Source organism: Myotis lucifugus, unplaced genomic scaffold (assembly GCF_000147115.1).
Source record: "Myotis lucifugus unplaced genomic scaffold, Myoluc2.0 scaffold_211, whole genome shotgun sequence".
Classification (NCBI taxonomy): Eukaryota; Metazoa; Chordata; class Mammalia; order Chiroptera; family Vespertilionidae; genus Myotis; species Myotis lucifugus.
In genome coordinates, this window is record NW_005871259.1 from 937,747 (window position 1) to 960,418 (window position 22,672).

Sequence of the window (22,672 nt, forward strand, 5' to 3'; positions counted from 1 at the left end):
GGTGGTCGGCGTCCGAGGCAGGGCGCGAGGGGCCTCGGTGGGGTTCGCAGAGCTGGAACGAGTGGCCCTCCTTGGACAGGGTCCTCGGAGTGAATGTATGAAACTCTGCAGAGGCGCCTCGGGGCTCCTGGGAGGGGAACCTTTATGGGGGAGACGCGGGGGGGGGGGCGGATCGGGAGCTGGGGTGTCAGGACAGAGCTCCCCGGTCCAGTTATTGTTGCATCGGGGTTGGGGCCCGAGTCTCGGAGGTGGAAGGCCATTGCTGTGGCCGGATAGAGGCCCTGCGACCTGACGGAGCCACCCCGGAGGAGTCGGAGTCCAGGGCAGCTTCCTGCAGCCGCGGGGAAATTCGTGTTTTTCCTCCCTCATTGTCACGGAGATGGAAGCAGCTGGAGAGGAAGCGCCTGCCTGGGCTCCGAGGCCTTGTGATTGTGTATCTTGTGTCTGTAGCTGCGTGTCCGTGTTTTCTTCCTTTGGGGTGCTTATGTCATCCTCTTTCCCTCGTCTGACAGACTGAAACTTGCCGGTTTTCTTAATGTGTATGGCGAGGGGGGGAGAATTCAAAGGATCTAGAGGAATCCTGGGTTGGATGAAATTTCCAAGACTGGGAATTGGTCCCCACTCCACTCTGAGGCCATGGAGGCACCTCCATTTCCTCCAGGCTCCCGCGGAGGTGGGTGCTGAGGGCCTGTCATCCACCCTGGGGAGCAGGGAGGGTAGAGCTGCCCCTCCTGCCCACACCTCTCTCTCTCTCTCTCTGGCAGTTTCACCCTCCCCTTCTTTTTGCTAAAGGATTGACTGATACAAAGCTACGTGCTGCCAGGAACAGGAAATGCATGGAGGTGCTGGGAATCTGGATGGAGTGAATTCAGATCACACTAGGACTCCCCACACCTTTTGGACAAAGGCTCTCAGAAATGCTTGTCGGCGCCCCCCCCCCCCCCCCCCGCTTTTTATTAAAGGGAGAAAATGTAATTTTTTTCTCAAAAAGATTTTGGTAATGTGTGTTTCTTATATAGAGTAACTGTACACACAGTGTGTTTACTTTGTATCCGGAGTGTTTTTCAAGGAGGAGGGGGCAGTTTCTGACTGGGAGCTTTCCTTCTCCCGTCTCACATAATTCAGTAAAATAAATCAAAGTCAGATGTTCTTTCTTGAGTGGCAATCAGTTGGATTTGGATATTTTTTTTCTTCACTCTTCTTTAAACTGGTACATCTGGGTGAGCTCAGGCGTGTATATCTTGGCATCTGGACCTGTCCAGTAATAGAAGACAAACTGACTTATTTTGGCTGCCTCTTTGGACCCATTTAACTGGTATCCTTACTTTCCAAAGGGCTTGATGAGGAGGAAGGAAGCAAATGTTAAAGGTAGTGTTTCCCCTAGGTAGTTTAAAGTCAGGTGAGAGATAATCACGGCCTTTGAAGCTGATGACCTGAGGACCATCATTTGATGACTTGAAGATTAGCAGTTTGGAGGGGACGTGTTTGAAAGAAAGAGGATTACATAAGGAGGAAAAGATAAAGAAAGGAAGTTTGGTGGAAGGCTGTGCCAGAAATCTTAGGAAGATAATAAAAAGTAATTGATGTGGCTTTATATTCTCTCAGCAGGAGGGTGAAAATGAAAGCGGGCTGTAGCATCGTGGAAAAGCCAGAAGGAGGTGGAGGTGAGCAGAAGTGAATCATCTCTGGTCTACTTGGAATGTCCCTCCATGGTTCTTTTTCTCTCCACTTGGGCTCTGTTCACAAATGCCAGGCCATGACTGACAGCCTCTTGACTGGGTGGATCCTGCTAGGACAGTTGTAGGCTTGTTTCCTCTGTTTGTATATCTAACATGTCTGGTCACAACATTTTTATCCCAAGCTTTAGAATCTCTCTGTTAGAGAGACAGTTCTCATCTTGGGGGTAAGGGATTTCAGCTGTATTTCCCTAAAACATTCATTTATTTTTCCTATTTGTTCCTTTTGGAACTTTCCTGCCTTCATAGAAAGTAGGCGTGAGGTTAGGTAATGTATGGAAGAGTAAGAGATTAGGACATCTGGGTGCTGCTCCAATGCTCTTATCAGATTTGGTGATTGTCATAAGGAAAGATAACCTCTCTGTGCTTTCCTCTCCCCTGCTGTGGTTAACCCCAGCTGACCGAAAGGGTGTTTATAGCATATTTGCACAGCACTCTAGAGATTCTGAACATTGGAATGTGAAGTCAGAGATACTGGAATGTATGTACCTAGCTCCTGACAACTTTGATCTTGCCCTTTTCACATTAAAGGGTATCAGTTTCCTGATTGGGCCTATAAAACAGAGTCCTCCCCAGGCTCCCGGCAGATCCAGCTGTGGCACTTCATCCTGGAGTTGCTGCAGAAGGAAGAGTTCCGCCATGTCATCGCCTGGCAGCAGGGAGAGTACGGGGAGTTTGTCATCAAGGACCCAGACGAGGTGGCCCGCCTCTGGGGCCGCAGGAAGTGCAAACCACAGATGAATTATGACAAGCTGAGCCGGGCCCTCAGGTAACAGAAAGGATCCCCAAATCCATGGTGTCAGTAGGTTGAAAGGAGACTAAGCAGTGTGATGAATATTAGGTGAAAGGAGTATCAGGTGACAAGAGACTATATTACCCAAGTAAATAATGTGTAGTTTTCAAATGGGAGTAGAAGAGCTGTTGAATCTGAGTAGCAGAGGCACAAAAGGAGAAAAGGCATGTCTTTGGTTATATGCAGGAAGGAATTCCAGTGTTGGCACTGGCTTCTGAAAGACACTGATTCTGTTCTGTAGTGGGTGAGAGTGTGTGGTAAAATGTGGACTCTAGCTCATTTATAATTCAAAAGATTAGTTTAGACTTCCCCTATTGGAAATCTATTAGAATTTCTCTTCTTTAGGTTTTTCTGGGAGAACCTAGAAAAAGAGTGAAGCAAATTCATAGGAGGATTCACTGAATGGTACTGACCTAGCTACAGTATTAGGAACCATATCTGTGAGTTCAGTTGTCAGTCTATTAGTTGCTGCAACATGTCCAAGATTGATCTATAAGTTTTCTTAGCTTCTCTTTTCCACTTGTCAGTCTTTATATTTCATAACCCTTAGCCCTCCAGGGGCCAGAAGGCAGTTTATGACCTGTGCTAATGAACAGATGCGAGGCCTAAGGTTCCGGATACATTGAAGCTCCCTGAATGAAGTTTTTTCATTCTTAGTGACCCTGAATGTAAAATGTGGGTGGCAGCTTTGCTGGAGCCTCTCACATCACCTTTAAAAGTGAAGCAGACCAAGTTCGGTGCTGTTTTCCAGATCAGGGTATAGCATTGTTTGACCTGCCACCATAAAACAGTTCCACATTCCTTCATCTATGGCCTCTAGACTAGCCACATCAGGTGTCCCAAGATACTTGTCTGCCCCAAGCCGGGTAAGGCAGAAAAGAGAAACTAGCTTAGTGACATATAGTGGAACAGGAAGGAAATGTACTATTGGGTTGAAACTACTAGAGAGATATGGAAAAGAAAGGTGGTTGAGACTAGGATAGGTGTTAGGATCTTAAAATGAGATTGTTTTTGTAAAGCTCTAGCCAATGATCAGAACTCAGTTGAAAATTGAATGAAAAGTAAGCTCCTAGGTCTCCCAACCCTAACCTTAGGGCAAATCAGCAAAAGAATGATAGTGATGTTTGCAAGTAATACTTAGAGCAAGAATTGTTGCTCTTAGCGATTACCTAAGTGTACTAACCGTCAGTAGGTAGAAGATAGATTGACATGCATTTCTGTTTTTACAGATACTATTACAACAAGAGGATCCTTCATAAAACAAAAGGGAAAAGGTTTACTTATAAATTTAACTTTAACAAGCTGGTGACGCCCAACTACCCGTTCATCAACATTCGGTCAAGTGGTAAGATGCAAAGTCTCTTAGTGGGGAAAGAATTTTGGGTTGAAAAGGAATCCTGAAAACCCAAGACTAAGACTGGCATGTTTTAAGAGGTTTTCAGAAACACTAAAATAATGTGACTCCTTGAATTGCCTCTGTTCTTGCTCAGGTGTTTCCATTCATCTCATACTAAGAGTGATAAGCTCTGCAGCATCAAGATAAATGGGTTTGGTTTGTTGTTTTGGTTCCCTTTTTTGCATATTTGTAATTTCCTAGATACTATTACTCTATCTTCTTTAGGAATGATGTTCTGTAGGTTTGTGTTGATCTTTAAGTTCAGGACTCAACATTCTACCCAGGGGCTCTTTCATAGATAAGAACCTGTTCCTACAAGCACTTCCGATTTTCTATGAAACTACCAAACTCTCCCTTATCAAGTGAATATCATCAAAACCACAGCATCCTTGATCACAGAAGGGGATGTTCATATGTTTACAGTGAAAAGCAGTGTCTTTGATCTGTACCAACGGCACCTCAGAACAAGACTTGGGGGTTAGTTGACCTTCTCTCAAGTGCAGCAAGGTTTCCCCTCTAGGATCTCTGGTGACAGCTTTTCACCACAGCTCTTCACAGAGGTTTCGGGTCTGCCTCTCAAAGCAGAAAGCAGTCTCTTATAAGAGTGTGTTTGTTTGTTGGTGCAAATCGTAACCCTGCCCAATAAAACATTGTATTAACCAGTTTCTAACCAGCCATCAGTACAGTCTTTGTGGCATTGTATGTTAAGGCAAAGAAATCTAATTGTGATTCTGCAATATTGCGACTTCTCACAGAAAAGTTGGAAACAACCTGAAAAATTAGAACGGGGGTGTGGCTGAGAGAATATAATGCTGAGATCCATTGCAGATACCTAATTACTACACACAACAAGTTAGAGCAGTTTTAGCTTGATGCAGCTATCATTACATTTCCATCTTACAGCCACTCCCTCCTGTCCCTGGGGCATACATTTAAAAAAAAAGTGGTATTGGAATGTATCTCTCTAATTACAACCTGTTTTCTTTCCTTGTGCCTGAGGGAGAGGCGTTAGGAAATCAAACCTGTTCTAGCCACTGGAATTCCATTTCCTCTATTCACTCTTGCTCCTTCCTTGTACATCTAGAGTAATTGGGACTCTAAGTAGGCATACCAGCAATTTTGAAGAAGGTGTTGATGTTCACTGCCATACCACTCCCCCCAAAAAGGCTTTAATGGTCTTGTTCTTCTGTCTTGCACCCATTCTTGTCTGTTGAAAACTCAGAAGTCTAGCCATTGGACAACCTGGAATGGGGCATCCATCAGCCCTTGGGAGTAATATGCTTTTCCAAGGCAAGGAAATCTGGACTCTCACTTTGTGAAGACTCTGGTCTAGAGACCTAACAGTGGTAGCCTGGCACAACTCATTCTGCCTGAAGGCAATGGAACCAACATTGACCCTCAGCTAAGCTCCGAGATCCTAATCAGGGAAGTCACAGGAAAAGCAGAGCAGTGTGTATTTCCTTTAGGCACACTGCGGGGTTGCTTACTCCTGGATACAGATAGCTCCAAAGGACGTCATTTGTTCACAGAGACCTTTTACCCAGATAGACCAAATGTTGTTTCAGTTTAACTTTTTATGACAAAAGAAATACAACATTTATTGAACATACATCTACTTAACAAAGGTACCTTAGTGTTTAGTGAATTATTTCATTCAACTCTGGTAGTTGGGTAAAGTATATGTCTCGGTATCATTTTATAAATGATAAAATTAAGGATGAATCGGTCAAAGATTGATCAGGGTGGTTTGAATACAGTTAGCTGTTGAACAGCTTCTTAGGAAACAATACCTGAGAAATAGAGCTACTGAAATTCAGTTCTTATTTACTAAATCAACCATTCTTCCTCTGGATTGAGATTCATTCATTTAGTCAACACATAATGTATTAAACCCTAGAGACCAAAAAATAAAAATTAGGGAGAGGCACTCTTTCCTCGAGGAACTTACAGTTTATCAGAAGAGATAAGATATAGTAGGTTTACTACAATTCAGAATGTGGAATGTGATAAGCACTCTAAGAAGTAGGGCTGTATGGATTTAGATCTTGGAGGCCAGAGAGATCATGTCTAGATGGTGGGTTGATATAGTTGGCCTGTTTTGATCTGTGTGTTTTTAAGCATGAGGCAATACGTGCTGGTTGTAACATATCCAAATAATACAGAAGTTCATAGAGTAAAAGTAATGTGAATGTTCTCCCTTCCCCACAATCTTACTCTTAACAGTTTAGGGGAGAGTACTTAACATTTGAATAGTATTGAAAATACTTCTACATATAGTATCTCATTTTTTACCATTAAAAGTGTCTTGTAAAATATTAAATATATCTTAAATATTTACTTGCATAATAAACAAAAGAAAGATACAGAAGATACTAGTAAAAGTGATAACCCCAAAAGAATTTTTTAAAAAAGATAGCCTGTCAGAGTGTGGGGGCAGGACATACCAGTTCAAGGATGGGCTTGAGCCCTCACTCTGTGCCTCCCACCACCACCCCAAGTTGTTTATATATACCTTTATTTTTGAAAACTTTAAACCTACAGAAAAATTGGTAAAACAGTGAACAGCCACATGTTTAAGTCTTGAGATTAAGTTGTGAACATCATGACACTTCGCCCCCACATACTTCAGCATGGATCTCCCAGGTACAAGGACTGGGAGATTCACCTCCATAACCACAGTAATATTAACATTGCTCTAATACTATTATCTAATATATGGTCCATATTCAAAAGATATATGCCTTTTAAAAGTTATTACTTTTGAACCATGACTATTATCTAATAAATGACTTATTTTGAAAAATACTTATATGCCTTTTGCTATGAGCTGATGCTATTCTAAGATAAAATTATTTAGGAGACAGGGCCTTCTACATTATGCTTAATGCTATTCAGTCCTTCAGCACACACAGAAGTGGGGATTTTTTTACTTTTGATTTGATGTGCTCTTATTAAAAAAATCAAGATAGAAAAGACTCAAAAGGAATGGAATTTTAGCCACTGTTATAGACTGGAAGAAGAGAAACTTTTGGCCTGGGACCCTTGTGACTCTACTCAAACCTAATTGTAAGATTCAATCAGTAGCTGTAGGGAAAACAGTCCTGTATTTTCTGTGAAGCATCAGTTTGGGAAATGCTGCTCTGGCAGAGTATTACTCAGTCACATGTGCCTAGAAAGCTAGTCTTGCACACACCAGCAGACTCCAGAGTCATATCTGAGGAAGACTCCATTATACAAATAGCAGAAGGCAACTGTTTGGAAGTGATGCCTAACCACACTGTCTTATGCGCTTTTTTGTTTCTTCTACATCACCATACTTTTACTTATTTGGATTTTTCGTACCTTTTTCTTTGCCCTTTTTTCCGTCTCCCTTATCTCTGTCTCAGAATGAAAAGAGCCCTCCTGACATCTGCAGTGATAGATATCGATAATTTTTTCTAGGAACCCAAAGGGTCTCTGAGGCCTTGGCTTGCAACCCTTCCTTATGCCCTTTTTTTTATCAGAAGGGCCTTTTGGGGAGTTGAGAACTTATATGAGTGTCTGAAGTTGACATGTCTAGCATGCTGTTGGTAGCTTAGAGCTTCACGTTTTAGCAGGTAGCCTTGGTAGAGTGAGTATTAGGTCCTGGATTTCACCCAGCCTTCTCCATGCTTGAAAAGTATTGAAAGCAGGTTTGGGATGGAGATCATTATATAAGTTTGTTAGAGAAATATAGATTTGGAGAGATTGAAACATTTAAATTTCTATAAAGTGGTTATTGTATATCAGAAATGATAAAACATACCATAAGAACTTAATAAACATGCCTTTTGTTTTAAAATCTGTTTTTTATTCTTAAAATATGCCTTGTTTGTGTCCATATACGTTAGGTGCAGGGTCTTTGGTCTTTTTTGTTGTTGTTGTTAATCCTCACCCAAGGAGATTTTTCCATTGATTTTTAGAGAGAGTGGAAGGGAAGGGGAGAGGTGGAGAGCAAGGAACATGGATGTGAGAGAGACACATTAATTGGTTACCTCCTGCACGTGCCCCGACCAGGGTCCGGGATTGAGCTTGCATCCAAGGTACATGCCCTTGACTGGAATCGAACCCTAAACCCTTCAGTCTGCGGGCCAACGATCTATCAACTGAGCCAAACCAGCTAGGGCAGTGGTCGGCAAACTGCGGCTCACGAGCCACATGCGGCTCTTTGGCCCCTTGAGTGTGGCTCTTCCACAAAATACCACGTGTGGGCGTGCACGTACAGTGCGATTGAAACTTTGTGGCCCATGCGCAGAAGTCGGTATTTTGTGGAAGAGCCACACTCAAGGGGCCAAAGAGCCACGTGTGGCTCGCGAGCCGCAGTTTGCCGACCACTGAGCTAGGGCATCTTTGGTCTTTTAATGCATTGCTTTACATGAATGTAATTTTTAATTTTGTTTGTGGATTTATTTTTTATTTATTTATTTATTTATTTTTGGGTTTGGTGTGTTTGCTTGCTTTATAGATAGGGCCAAAATTGTGAAAATAAGAAAAGACTATTTGCAAAGCTGAGAATTAAAACAGGTGATATACACACAGTATTTAGAGTTGCAGAGGAGAAGGCTCTTGTACCCATTCATTCATTCAACTAATAGTTATTGAGCACTTACTCATTGTTAAGCCCCAAACTGCTGGAAATGTAGTTGTGAACAATTGGAAGTCCCTGCCTTTGTGGAATTTATGTTTTAGAATACAGATAAACAGGTAAATCATATTTCAGATAGCAAAGCGTACTGTGAAGATAACGTGAGTAAGAGGCTACAGAAAGATGGCAACTAAATTGAGAAGAGGAAGCTAAGCAGTAGTTACTAGGGAGACAGGGAGCTAAGGGAATCAGTCCAGCTGGAGTGTTTCCTGTTGTTCCTAAACATCTTGTACTTGTTTAGCGTAAGTAAAAGTGATGATCATGAATTACCAGACCTGAGGTAGCCTTTTGTTTTTTCTTCCTCCACAGGTGTGGTTCCCCAGAGTGCACCACCAGTTCCAACAGCCTCTTCCCGGTTCCATTTCCCACCTCTGGACACTCATTCTCCAACTAGTGACGTGCAGCCGGGGCGGTTCTCTGCTAGCTCCCTAACTGCTGGTCAGGAGTTGAGTAATGGCACTGATAGAAAGGCGGAGCTTTCGGAGCTGGAGGATGGCTCAACCGCTGACTGGCGCCGGGGTGTGGATCTCATGTCCTCCCGGAATGCTGTTGGTGGAGGAGGGATTGGCCATCAGAAACGCAAGCCTGACATCATGCTTCCTCTGTTCAGTAGGCCAGGGATCTACCCTGACCCCCATAGTCCCTTTGCTGTCTCTCCAATCCCTGGCCGAGGAGGTGTCCTTAATGTTCCCATTTCACCAGCCCTCTCCCTGACTCCCACTATCTTCTCCTATAGCCCATCACCAGGCCTGAGCCCTTTCACCAGCAGCAGTTGCTTTTCCTTCAACCCTGAGGAAATGAAACACTACCTTCATTCTCAAGCCTGTTCTGTGTTCAACTACCATCTGAGTCCCCGGACATTTCCCCGTTACCCAGGGCTCATGGTTCCACCACTGCAGTGCCAAATGCATCCTGAAGAGTCAACCCAGTTTTCTATCAAGCTGCAGCCCCCACCAGTTGGGCGCAAGAACCGGGAGAGGGTAGAGAGCAGGGAGGAGTCAGCACCTGTCACTGCTCCCACCATGGCGCCTGTGCCCCCAAGAATTAAGGTAGAGCCAACCTCTGAAAAGGATCCTGAGAGTCTCAGGCAATCAGCCCAAGAGAAGGAGGAGCACTCTCAAGAGGGCACAGTGCCAAGCAGGACCATAGAGGAGGAAAAAGGCACCATCTTTGCCCGCCCAGAGGCACCACCTATCTGGTCCTCTGTACCCATTAGCACACCAAGTGAAGAACCCCTAGAAGTGACTGAAGACAGTGAAGATAGGCCTAGCAAAGAGCCCAGTGCGCCTGAGAAGAAAGAAGATGCCCTGATGCCCCCCAAGCTTCGATTGAAGCGGCGCTGGAATGACGACCCTGAAGCCCGAGAGCTGAGAAAGGATGGCAAGTTCCTCTGGAATGGGTCAGGACCACAGGGCTTGGCGACGGCAGCTGCTGATGCTTAGAATTGCAAGTGGATTGGGAGCTGTTTATACTATAATCATATACATGTATTTATGTAGCAAGATTTCGGGGCGGGGGGGAGGGCATTAGCTGGTTTGATCATTCTAGGAGCATAGACTTGTATTTTTATGTTTTGGGAATGGGATTGGGCATCTTCTGTTGTAAATTAGGTGAGACATGAACACACTTTTTTTCCTGGTGAGGACACAGGAAGGGTATTGAACTGAAAGGAGAAAGGGCCTCTATTTCCTATTGAGGCTAATACTTTCTGAACAAACTCCCAAAGGGCCAAGACACTGTTTGGTCCCATGATGTTCAGGTTCCAGACTTCTTTCTTTTCTACTGTATTTATATATAGGAAAGCCATTAATGAGTTTATTTTGCTCTGAGAGTTACATATAAAGGGGAAAGGGCATGGTTGGGAGGCGAAAGACCATTAATACTCAGTATTTGCCTGAGATGTTTCTTTGTAATTATTTCAGGGGGAGAATAAGATATTCTCATCTTACTGGGGTAGGGCGATTGGGGTGTTCAGATGTTGCTTTTTTTTCTTTTTTCCTTTGTTGTTTGGCATTTTTTTCTTTTCCTCTAAAAAATATTTTCAGGAAACATGAAACATACTGCCAGTTAGAGTGGAGCAGGCACTGAGCCTGGCTACATGGTTGAGACAGGAAGCCCTGCTGTGAATTTCTTGGACTTTTCACCTTCACCTATTAAGAAGCCATGAGGAGTTGTAAACTCTTATTCAGGGAAGAAAGAAGAGGGCAGGAGGAAGTAACCCAACGCCTTTACAAACAAAAACAAACGCAAAAATATCCTTTATTTTTCCTTTTCCATCATGGGTCTGGGGAGCCAAACCAGAATATGGCTGTAGCGAGTTCACTGAAAGGCATGACACTGGTAAAGATGTGTTTTTGTTGTCTGGCTCTGTTAGCATTTTCTTCAGTCAAGCCTTAACAATGAACATACTTTAACATGATACGGGTCTGTCAAAATAAACCTATAAAAGGACATGAACAACTTTTCAGATAATCCAAGAATTTTAAAGCATGATTAAAGTTTGAGCTAATATTTAGTCATCCTCTCTAGATGTTATTGGGATGGATAGTAAAAAGGCAGGATTATAGGAATGAAAGACAGATGATACCTGGAAATGCAGAAGGTAGCTGGGGGTACAAGTGGAGGTTTATTGAACCTGAAGGAATAGTTAGATAAAGAAAGCAACCAGATGTCAAAAGGCCTGATATGAATGAAAGTTGGTGTTTGTCCCGTTGTGGCATTACCATTCTTGCCATACCATTTCCCTAGCCCAGAGGTCAGCAAACCGAGGCTCGCAAGCCCCATGCGGCTCTTTGGCCCTGTGGCATGGGCCACGAAGTTTCAATCGCGCTGTACGTGTGCGCCCGCACGTGGTATTTTGTGGAAGAGCCACACTCAAGGGGCCAGTTTGCCGACCACTGCCCTAGCCCATTCTAATACTCATGATCAATTGACTATCCTATATGAGACTCCAGTTTACAGACAATGAGGAATTGTTCCATCAACTTCAAAGGAATGGGGAAGTACTGATTTTCTAGGAAGGGAAAGGAACCTGGACTAGAGGCAGAGAGAAGCCACAGCCAGCTCTGTATGCATGTGCCCATGTAACTAGTATGTGGAAACAGCTAACTGTGGCTCAAAACACCTGGCAGCAGGGAGAGAAGGAACTCCATATCGGATAGGGGCAAGGAGTGGGCACAGGGATGCTGTCGAGGAATGGAGAAATTCCTGACTCCAGCTTAACCTACGTGAGCTCTTCCAAGAAGCACTGGAGGGTTGTCTTTCAATGTTGGCAGGTGGTTGTTCTTTTTTAAAGGAGAGCATGCGTGAGGGGCTCAGGGAAGGTTAGAGCAGGTGAGTGAGTGACTAGGTGGTTTGGGATGACGAGCCCATCATGCAGATTTTGGGGGTAAGTGCCCTCCCCCTTGTTTAATTCAAATTCCATGAGTAACCTGTCTTTCCCTGGGAAAGGGACTGACAAAGCAGTCCCTACGGACTCAGGCTTTGGTCAGGCTGCATAGGGCTCCCTGTTCAGGGTATCTTTGATTGGTTATGTTTTTGTCAGTTACTTTCTCTGCACCTCAACTTACCTCTAATCGGAAAGCAAGCCCGGGCATGTGGAGGAGGTATGTCTTCTTGTCATTGCCCAATCTAACCAGGGAGGCTGGCTGGCCACCCTCCCTGTCCACTAGAGGGGAGAGCCAGCAGGTATCGGTATTAACTCAGGAATAGAAACATGAGGCCTTTAAATAAGAGGGAAAGAAATCCATGTTGCATACCTGTGACCCCCTAGAACCCAAGTGCCAGAATTCCTAGATGCTGCTTCTGTTTGAACAAAAAGTCACTGCTTTTACACTTGAAAAAAAAAAACACTCAAAAAATGTTCAAGTCCATGAAAATGTTTTTGGCTTTAAGAAATTATTTGGTGTTTAACTGTTTCCTTTGATGGCCATTCCACCAGTAAATTGTTGGTCAATTTGCACTGCACACTGGGGTTGGGGTGGAGGGGAGGGTCCTTTATAATAGAGCCAAACTTGGGCTTGCTCAGGAAGTGGACCAGGGAATGTGGAGGTGGGTCATTCCTGGGGTGAAGGGGTGGGAGTTACTTTTTCTCCCCCCAGCCTGCTCCTGGCAGCACCTGTCACCAGCCTGGCACAAAGCCAGCCTTTACTTTTCTGTGAGCATCTTATCACTGTCCAACAGCAGATAGAAAAAAGGGGGGTGAAACCAGACCTATTTTCTCCCTCAGTTTTTCTGGATTTTGCTGTGCCAAATGTTTAAAACTTTACAAATACGAATCTTGAAGTCTTATTAATCAAGAATTTGTGCAGACAGTTTGCTTTTTTTTGACTGTTGAAAAGAGAGAATAGTAGAGGTCAATCTTAAACAATTCACCAATCCCTTCACCCCCACATTTTCAAGCTGCACTGCATTAAACCCAACTCACTAACACAGGGAATTGCTGCACCCTAGTCCTCCGTGGGCCAAGAAACTCAGAAGCATTAAAAATATAGTTGTATTTCACTTCTCACCAAGTGGGTAGAGTGCGTTGGCTATTTGTCCCCCTTTTTTAAAAAATCTCCCTAATTATGTTTGTGCTTTTTGTTTTATAAACAGTAAAGAAATTTTAATTCTGTTAAAGAGAACTTTGATCCAGTCTTTTAAGAACTGTTCCATTTTTAGTTACTTGTTGGAAAAAAAAAGTTACCATTTAATTTGTTTTTAAATATTTAGGCATTATTTGAGTTATAAAATTGTGATGCAGGGAATTGTGAGATATTCACATGTGAAAAATGACTTCACTAGTTAGCTTAAGCAGAATAAAGTGTGTATATGTACATAAAATGTAAGTAATCTTAACTCCATTGTGCAGTGCCTTTTAGATGTTCCGCTTTCTATAAAGTCTTCAAATTTTTGCATATATATTATATATATGATGTAATGTTATAGAAATATATGTATAATATACATATTTTTTTCCAGGGGTATCTGATAGCTCTGTATTTTGTTATGGAAGTTGAAAGAAAAAAGTATTTTACCTCAGAAATTAAAGTTAAATAAAAAAAATACTTTTAAATACGGAGTGTTGTTGTTGTCGTTGACACACTAAGCCAGGGTAGTTAAGCCAGAGGTTTTGCAGAGTCTGGTTTTATTCCTATGATATAGGTACCAGCATATAGTGAGAAGATAGGTCTCCTAATAGTTCTGAAGTGTCAGTTTTCTTGAGTCAATGGCTACTGCTAGGTAAAGGACACAGAAGCCTGGGACACAAGTTAGCAGGGAAATTTCTACCTCTAGATTGAGGATTCATTAAGAGTATATGCACAGCCAGTCACAACAGGCCACACTTTGTATGGTTTTATAACATGTCCAGAGTAGACAAATCCATAGAGATAGGATATAGATTAGTGGTTGCCAAGAAGAGTGGAGAGTGATGCGATGGGTTACATTTTTGTTTGGGAGATGATGAAAATGTTCTAGAATTAGTGGTGATAGTTGTACAATTTGAATAAGTAAAACACACTGAATTACAATCACTCTAGGGTGAACTTTATGGTATGTGAATAATATCAGTAAAGGTGGTTTTGTTGGTGGTGGTTTAAGTACATGGCAAGCCAGTAGAGGACAGGAATCCAGAGGGTAGGAGGAGATCTTGGTGGGGTACTGAACATCACAGAACACACCCTAAGAAAAATGCTGCCAGACCGAGTAACCTCATTTCATCCTGGAGATAAAGTGACCTAAAGATCCCAACATTTGTAGAATCATAGCCAGGTGTTCATTTGACTTCCATGTAAGAGTCCTGTGGGTCAGGAAGACTGGAATTGAGGGCGAATCTGAAGAAGACAACCAGGACGGATTATGAAGGGTCTGAGGAGATGCCAAAGAGTTTACATTTTATCTCACTAGTAATGGGCATCCCCAATATTTTGCAAAAGCGTTTGGGGTAGGCCAATGAACATGAAGGCCACAGCCCTGAGAAACTGTAACCAGCCTGTTAATGTCTGCTCAAGACTATTCAACTCATTAAAGTGGGGAAAAGTGAAGTGACCAGGCTGACTGGTTGATTCTCTGAAGCAGACCAAGTCCAGCTCAGAATGGGCTTGGATGGAGACCCTCCTGCTAGGACAGCTTCCTGCTTCTTTCCCTTTCTCATGCTACTGAAAGCGAAAGGAGACTTCCGTTAGAAGCGAAATTGCATCTAGTTTTGAGATCAGATCCCAGGTATCTGGTTCTGCCACCCTCTGTTGACCGCTCATTGCATAGAACTGGATGATGATGATTCATATTCAGAGCCTAGGAGTGAGGGTGACCAGAAGGGAAGAAGTGGTGAGGGAACAGATGGGGTCTGAGGGTGCGAACACTATGGGGACAGAGTGTGATAGGAAAGGGTGTCTCAGAGCCTGTCAAGATAAGTGAGCAGGGAATACAGCTTTAAGTGGCTCCCTAGTTACAGTCCTTAGTGTAGTTTAGAAGGCCCTTCATAATCTGGCCCCTTAACCACACACAGGTACATGCGCATACGCTCCCACCCCACACATTGCCAAAGTGATTGCAACCCCAACATCCAGTGAACAGAGAGCATTTGCCACGTGCCAGGCACAATTAAGGGCGTCTCATTAACTCATTTAATCCTCATGAGGAGAACAATGAGTCACAGAGACATTAACTGATATGAACAGGGTTCAAGCCCCAGTACCGGTGCCTCAATGATCTGCCATAAATCCTCTTGACCCTGCTGAACTGCTGCTGATCTGGTCTCTCTCACTGCCTGGACCACCCTTTTTCCTCCACTTCCCACAGCCCATTGCATCTTATCCTTCAGAATCTCACTCAGGTCATCGCCTCCGGGGGCCTTTCCTGGGCACTCTTCTGTGTGGTGCCACAGACCATGTTGACCTCTGCACCATCGCCCTTCCATGCTGTTGTTAATGCTCTACTGGTCCAGCTTGGTCACAGGGTGGCTGAAAGGCTGGCACAGGGTCAGCTCATCTTTCTCCAGTACCCAGCACATTGCCTGGAGCCAAGGATGTTTGATAACAGTTTGTTGGATGGATGGGTGACAGATATACAAAGGAGGTTTGATTGTTGGGATAGAGGATGCAGGTTTGGAATATGAAGACAGGAGAAGGCCTGCTGTCTCAGACTTCAATCCCCCCTCCCCCCCACCAGCACCCCGACCCTTCTTGTTGTGGCTTCTGCTCCCCTCCTCTCACAGGAGCTGGGTGTTAACTCCCTGAGGAAGGGAGATAAACTGGAACTGGCTGTAATCCCATAGTCCCACCCCTGCCATTCTACTGGCTATTACATAGGCAATTTACAGAAGTTCTCTATGCTTCAACTTCCTGCTTTTATAGGATTGTCCTTAGTATTAAATGATGCCTATAGAGCATTTAGTACTCAAATCCTTGTTTAATAAGTGGCCAAGGTGTTTGGAGGAGGTTCCGCTCCACCATCATGGTTCTTGTACTCTATGGGTCTTTGTACCTGCGCATCACCCTTTCACTGGCCCTGCTCCTGCACGATCCTTGTTTCACAGATGAGAAAAGAGGCCCACGGTGACTCAACCTGGACTCCTCACTCTGAATCCCACACTTTAACTAGTCATTGTTTTGAATTTCTGAGGAAGGGTAACAACACTTCCTCCCAGCTTCTTAAGAATCAGACGTGCTGATTTGGAGGTATTCTGGGGGACCACAACTTGAGTGTTTCTTCAAGTGTCAGGCTTTGTGTCCCCATCAGGAGGGCAGGAGGGGGAGCTAGCACCTGTGGTCAAATAGGCTCCAGGGGCTTTGCTGTGGGACTGGCCAAGGAGGGATAAAGATCAAAGATCAAACCTTCCCAGAATGCAGATGAGCCCAACCCTGACTGATAGGGAAGTAGCTCTGGTATCTGAGGATGTAGTCTAGGCAGACAATGGGGAGGGTGCAGCCCAAACAATGGGCTGAGTCTGGGAAGTGAAGGTCTGAAGCCAAGAGACAGCAGGCCTCTCTACCCCAGTGTCACTGCCTCTTGCCTTCGTCATCAAGGCTGGCTCCAGTCCAACTCCAGTCCAAAGACTAGTCTAGGAGAACACTTAGAGCCTTACAACCTTGGTGCCAGAGAGCTAAGGTCCAGTGAGGAACCTCTCACCTGGAGTCCTGCAGAGACCATACCAGGGAGGAGAGGGAAGAAGGGAGGAGAATGGAAAGACCATTCTCTCCAGGAGGCAGAAGTCAGCCTTGAAACCAAGATCCTGGCTCCCAGGGCAGGGACCTTTGTTCCAATGTGTCATTAAGAATTTCTCTGGTCCATGCCCCTAAACCCACCCCCTCCATTCCTCAAAGAGTAACATAAATAGGTGAGAGGGAGGGGAGCCAGCCACAATGTGGTGTTTGGGGCTGTGTCTTCTTTGCATGACTTTGCCCTCTGGGTATTAGAACTTAACTGAAAGAAAAGGGGGAGGGCCCAAAAGAGGTTTGGCTCAGTTGATAGAGCGTCAGCCTGTGGACTCAAGGCTACCAGGTTTGATTCCGGTCAAGGGCATGTACCTTGGTTGCGGGCACATCCCCAGTAGGGAGTGTGCAGGAGGCAGGAGGCAGCTGACCGATGTTTCTCTCTCATCGATGTTTCTAACTCTCCCGCTCCCTTCCTCTCTGTAAAAAATCAATAAAATAAAAGAAAAAGAAAGAAAAAGGGAAGGGAAACTGAGGTGTGTGGATTCAGGCTATCTGTGGAATATCACAGGTAAAGAAAGTTCATTTTCACGCTCCTGCTCCCAGCCCAGCTGAAAAATAATTTTTATCTGCATTTGTTAAAATGTTGTTCTTCTGCTGAGCAACCCCTCCTACCCTCATATTGAAAATAACAACGAACATTTGTACATTATGTTCACTTCGTCTGAATAGCTCTCTGCCTAATGTATCATTGTTATCCCCATTTTGCAGATGAAGAAGACAAAGGTCAAAGAAGCTAAGTGAATTGCCCTCGGTCAACATAGCTAGGGAGTAACTAACCAGGCTCACCCCGAGTTTCTGACTCCAAAGTCCGTGTTTTTTCTCAAATACCTCCCTGCCTCTCAGAGGTGATACATAGAGGGCAGAAGAAAGGGGGCAGGGGATTGGGTTGCCTGAAAGAGGCCTCTGGTTTCTCTAAAGGAACTTGTGGAATCATTGCTGGTGTGAGCTCCCCTGGATGGAACTACCCCAGGCCAGAGAGGGGGAGGCACATATACATACCTTCATTCATTCATTCATTCATTCATTCATTCATTTGTGAAACAAACCTGGCAGGCCATGTGCTGAGAGACACAGCAGGTTCTGCTCTCTAGTGACTAACATTTTAGGTGAGGAAACAAGCCAACATAATGAACTGAGGTACAAGGTGGACTGTGGCAAGGTGACAACAGTCATTCATTTATTCAACTAACATTTCCAGAGTGCCTGCTGGATGTCAGGCTCTGTCCTGAGCTTTCACAGCCAAATAAAGACACTCCCTACCTGCCAGGATCCTCCAGTCCAACAGCGATGGAAGATGAGTCATTAGGAGGCTTTGACTGCTGCTCCAGTGGCCTTCCTTCCCACAATGCTATGGCCCTTCTCTTCATCTCCCAGTGAGCTGTAGCTTTCCTGGTTGCCAGAGAATCTTTAATACTGACTTGGGAAGGTAGGAACTCATGTTCCCACATACTGGGGGCGTTCTCAGTTCTCACTCTCCCCCACACCCCTTCTTTTAAAATAACCAGAGCCCCAAGACCCTCTTCTAGGCAGACCCAGATGGCCTACTAGCCTTCACTACGGTCAGCACCCACTGTGTCCCCTTTGGTTTGGCAGGATCCTCCTCCAGCTTCTTGCCTCAGAGTCTGGCTCAGCCTGCAACCTAGCATATAAGGAGTAGGGGGAGACTTGAAAACCTAGTTCTTGTCCTTAGCAAGTGCCTCTCAGATAGGGGAGAGGTGGAACCACCTCCCCATTCCTGTTCCCGGACACGGATGTGGGCAGCTGGCTACCCAGTTGGCTTGGGCTATGGACCCCAATGAGTGGGAAGGCGGGCAGGGATGGAGGAAGATGGAGAAAGATGTGGAGGCATCAACCTAGACGAGGACTGTTGAGAGAAGGGGATCGGTTTTGGAAGGGAAAAGCTGAAGAGAAAGTCTTGGGCAGCCTTTGGGGGACCAGAGTTCAAGGCTGGATGCAAGGCAGACATAGAGTGAATTCCTGGAGTGCTGGGGGGGTGGGGGGGGGCGGGGGCAGGGAGGACTAAAGTGGGTGAGGGGGGCTGCAGCAGGAGTAGTCCAGAGATGAGGACTGAGAGCATGGAGCACCCTCAGCCTCCTGCCCAGGGTATTGATTTGCTAGATTACTCAATTTCACCCATATTGATCAGGTAATTGCTTTATCTCAGGTCTCATTTGAGCTCTGCATTCTCCTGGCCCCTTCTCTCTCCCTCTTATTCTTTCCTATCAGCCTGACACAGGGCTCGTTGATACTGAATGTATATACAAAAGTTTGGTTGGCCCGCCCCAAGTTTGTGTTGCGGTGGGGGTCAGGGTTAGATGGAGGGGAGGGAGACCAGCATCCCCCTTGGAGTCCCTGAGTTCTCCTCTGCCAAGAAATCCTTCTGGCTCCAGACGGTGGAAATGTCTGCCCATCTCGTGTCCTCAAAGGTCCAGAACAGAGCTGGGGAAGTAGAATTGGTGGGCAACAGCCACAATCTGCCTTTTCGCACTATGACCCCCCCCACGACCCCTCTCCGCCCACCCCACTCCTAAGCCAGGCTTTTGGACGTCCCTTCCACTAAGGCTGCACAGCCTTGCCTGCACCCTCTTGCTCTGTGTGATGCCAGTTTCTCCCTGCCCTCTCTGTGGCCCTGTGTGTGTGTGTGTCCTTGCTGCCTGCCTTCCTCATGCTGTCACCCTCCCCCCTTCCTCACTATTTTCAGGGAGCCTTGGCCAAATCTCTGCTGTGTTCACCCCCGACACCCCCCACCTCCCCGCCCCAGGGCTCAGACGAGGAAGAGGAACTAGGGAAGGAGACTCAGCCCCTCCCAGGGAGTCTACAGACTAAGGAAGGAGGGATTCCCACCCTGACCCCTAGTCTGCAGCCGGGCAACCCCTAGTCTGATGGAGGAGATACCGTGTCCTCAGGGAGCCAACAGCTCCTGGCTTCCCAAAGCCCCCAGTCTGAGGCAAGAGACAAAACCCATCTGAGAAATAGACAAGAAGAGCCACCCAAAAGGTAAAATGACGCGGCCCAAAGGAGAGTGAACACAATAGGATCCTGGGCAAGATTCCGTTCTCCCACTGTCTCAGCCCAGGGCCCAGCTCATAGACCAGCAAGGCAGGGGCCCAACAAATACTGCAATTGTAATTTGCAAACAGCACTGCCCCCAGCCCAGGTGTGGAGTTTGTGGGGTCAAGGGGACATGTCCACCTTCAGCCATGTCCCTTCCTCCAGACCCCAGTCTGGGTTCATGGAATTACCTGCTCAGCTTCCCCGACCCTGAGGAGCACCCAGGCGTGCGCAGTCTCTGCCCTGGGCGCACTCTCCTGACTCTTCCTCACAGAGGCACCTACAGATGCCAGGAGTGGCCCAGGGTGCAAAGATTCTTAGCATTAAAGCTCTATTTTCAGAACTTCTACTGAGAACCCAGTTTATGGAACAGATAAAAGCCTGTGTGACCCCTCAAAGGCAGTTTCCTCTTCATGACGATTGGTGTAACCCTCTCAATCACCTCGAAGTGCCGAAGAGCCAGTGTCAGGGCAATTTGAAAAGCACTACGTTGCCTGAGCCGGTTTGGCTCAGTGAGTAAAGCATCGGCCTGCAGACTGAAGGGTCCCGGCTTCCATTCAGTCAAGGGCACATGCCTCGGTTGCAGGCTTGATCCCCAGGAGGCGGCGTACAGGAGGCAGCCGATCAATGATTGATCTCTCATCATTGATGTTTCTGTCTCTCTCTCCCTCTTCCTTCCTCTCTGAAATTAATTTTAAAAAAATATTTTTTTTTTTAAAAAAAGAAAGAAAAGCACTACTTTGAGACAAAACTATAGGGGACGACTTTCAGCAGAGACCGGAGGCCCCTCGCAGGAGCCCGGTGTGCCTGACCTTCAGCGACTCCGCAGGAATGTGAGTTGCTGGGCAGGGCTCACCTGTGAGGCAGTGAGGAGTGGCAGGATGGGGCTGAGAGAAGGAACAGCCAGAGACTCTTTCTCATCCATCCCCGGAGAGGAGGACAGCTAACACACTCAGGAGCCGGGGCAAAGCTATGAATTTCATCAAAAAAGTTTCCTGGGAGCCCAGCTGGCCATGACTCAGTGGTTAAGCGTTGACCTTTGAACCAGGAGATCACAGTTTGATTCCCGGTCATGGCACATGCCCGGGTTGCATGCGGGAGGCAGCCAGTCAATGATTCTCGCTCATCATTGCTGTTTCTATCTCTCTCTCCCCCTCTCCCTTCCTCTCTGAAATCAATAAAGATATAAAATAAAATAAAAAAGTTTCCTGAGAGACTGCTATGCGCCAGGCACTGAGGTAGGGACTGCAGGTTCCATGGTGAACACAATGGATGAGGCTACGATCTTCCCGTGGAGTTTTTAAGACTCCAGGACATTATAAACCAGCTCTCCCTCCCACAGCCTCCTGACCCTCTACCTCATCAATGCCCACCGCTGAGGGCCATCCAGGTCCCCATCCCTGTTCCCTTTGAAGAAGGGAGCCCACCAGGCAGAGAGAGGGAAGGATTCAAAGCAGGGCATCCCCACACGCTGTACTATGGGACAGAGCGGACAGTGAGGGTGTGCAGGAGGGTAGGAGCCCCCACGGAGGGGCTACCTGCTGGCCAGCAGCCTCACTCTGCCAGTGCCCCCCACAGAGCCCAACATGACTCTTCATCGGAGTTTATCTCAGCAGAGAACAACCCATCCTCCTTGCCTCCTACCTTAGTTTCTGGAGTCCCACCTCTGTACCCTGGGGAAGGTCTTCCTTTAGTCTAACCAGCATGCCTCCTACTGCTCCCACGGCCTGTTATTTCTTTTTTTTTCTAGTTCCTCTTCCATTCAAATGTCTCAATCTTTATAGCTTCTCCTCTAACTCTCCCCACCCCACCTTTCTCTCGTCCTTCCTTCCCGGACACCTGCCCCACTATTCACTTTGGCCTCCGTGTGTCCTGGAAGGAGTGTGCCCTTGCCCTGGTTTGTCTGGGACTGCCCCAGTTTCAGCACTGAGCGTAGTACTGAGAGTCTCGTGTCTGAGGAAATTGCTCAGTTTCAGGGACGGTGGACACCCTACCTGGAAGGCAGGACACTGCCTGAGGCCCAGCCCCAGAGGCCGGATTGGAGCAGGGTTTGGGTGCAAAAATTACTAAGAGACCAGCAGCATTTTCCCACACGCACAGGAGACAAAGCCAGTCACGATTCCCAACCCCCCACACAGATGCATATACACAGAGACACCTACAGTCTCCAAAACAGAGCACAGCCCACACACCCAGCAGCAGACACCCACAGGAACACAGATACACACACTCAGACTCATGCAGGCAACTCAGGCTCACAGACCCACGTTCCCAGAAGCAGGGGGGGTGGGGGGGGGGAGGACACGGATAGGCACACACAGTCCACTAACAACACACGCTGGAAACACAAACACCTACGCACAGAACCACACGGTCGTAAAGACAGACTCTGCAGAGAGACATACATTCATTTCATGAATCCTCAGACACACACAGACATACACCTACTAACAGAGACAGACAGACACACATTCTGACACCCACACCGGCCCAGGCACACAAAGAGGCCTTCACCTGCACCCGGGGTAAGCTGATCAGCAAATCCAGAGCTTTTCCCTGTTCTGCCTTGGAAATACCCACAGGGGTTGGGAGACGAGCCCGACTCCTCCTCACCTGAGAGGAGCCGGTAGCCCCGGTGGAAGGCAGCAGACCCTGGGCCGGAGCCTCAAGGAACCAGATAACACATGCCCCAACCCTGCTGAAGACTCCTCCCAGGCTTGGGGTCCCTACCCATCCCAGTACCAGGGCTGGGACCGTTCTGAGAGCAGCCGTGCTGGAGAGGGGTTCAGATGTGGGAAGCTCTCGCTCCCTCTCTTGGGGTTGGCTGGTGGGGGT

General features: G+C 46.3%; 1 protein-coding gene across 5 annotated transcripts in view; it reads left to right on the forward strand.

The window, feature by feature from the left end:
* Positions 1-13,644, forward strand: part of ETV3 (ETS variant 3) — a 14,151-nt gene extending 507 nt beyond the window's left edge. The window contains exons 2-6 of one of the 5 annotated variants that reach the window (XM_023761564.1): positions 513-673; positions 1,609-1,664; positions 2,268-2,505; positions 3,759-3,874; positions 8,898-13,644. In XM_023761564.1, the coding sequence (XP_023617332.1) occupies positions 1,619-1,664; positions 2,268-2,505; positions 3,759-3,874; positions 8,898-10,030 (1,533 nt within the window). In that variant the 5' untranslated portion in view covers positions 513-673; positions 1,609-1,618 and the 3' untranslated portion in view covers positions 10,031-13,644. Of the gene's footprint in view, positions 1-512; positions 674-903; positions 924-1,605; positions 1,665-2,267; positions 2,506-3,758; positions 3,875-8,897 lie in introns of those variants that run through there. The other 4 variants (XM_023761565.1, XM_006097773.3, XM_006097774.3 and 1 more) reach the window with 4 other exon arrangements.
* Positions 13,645-22,672: the final 9,028 nt, after the last annotated feature.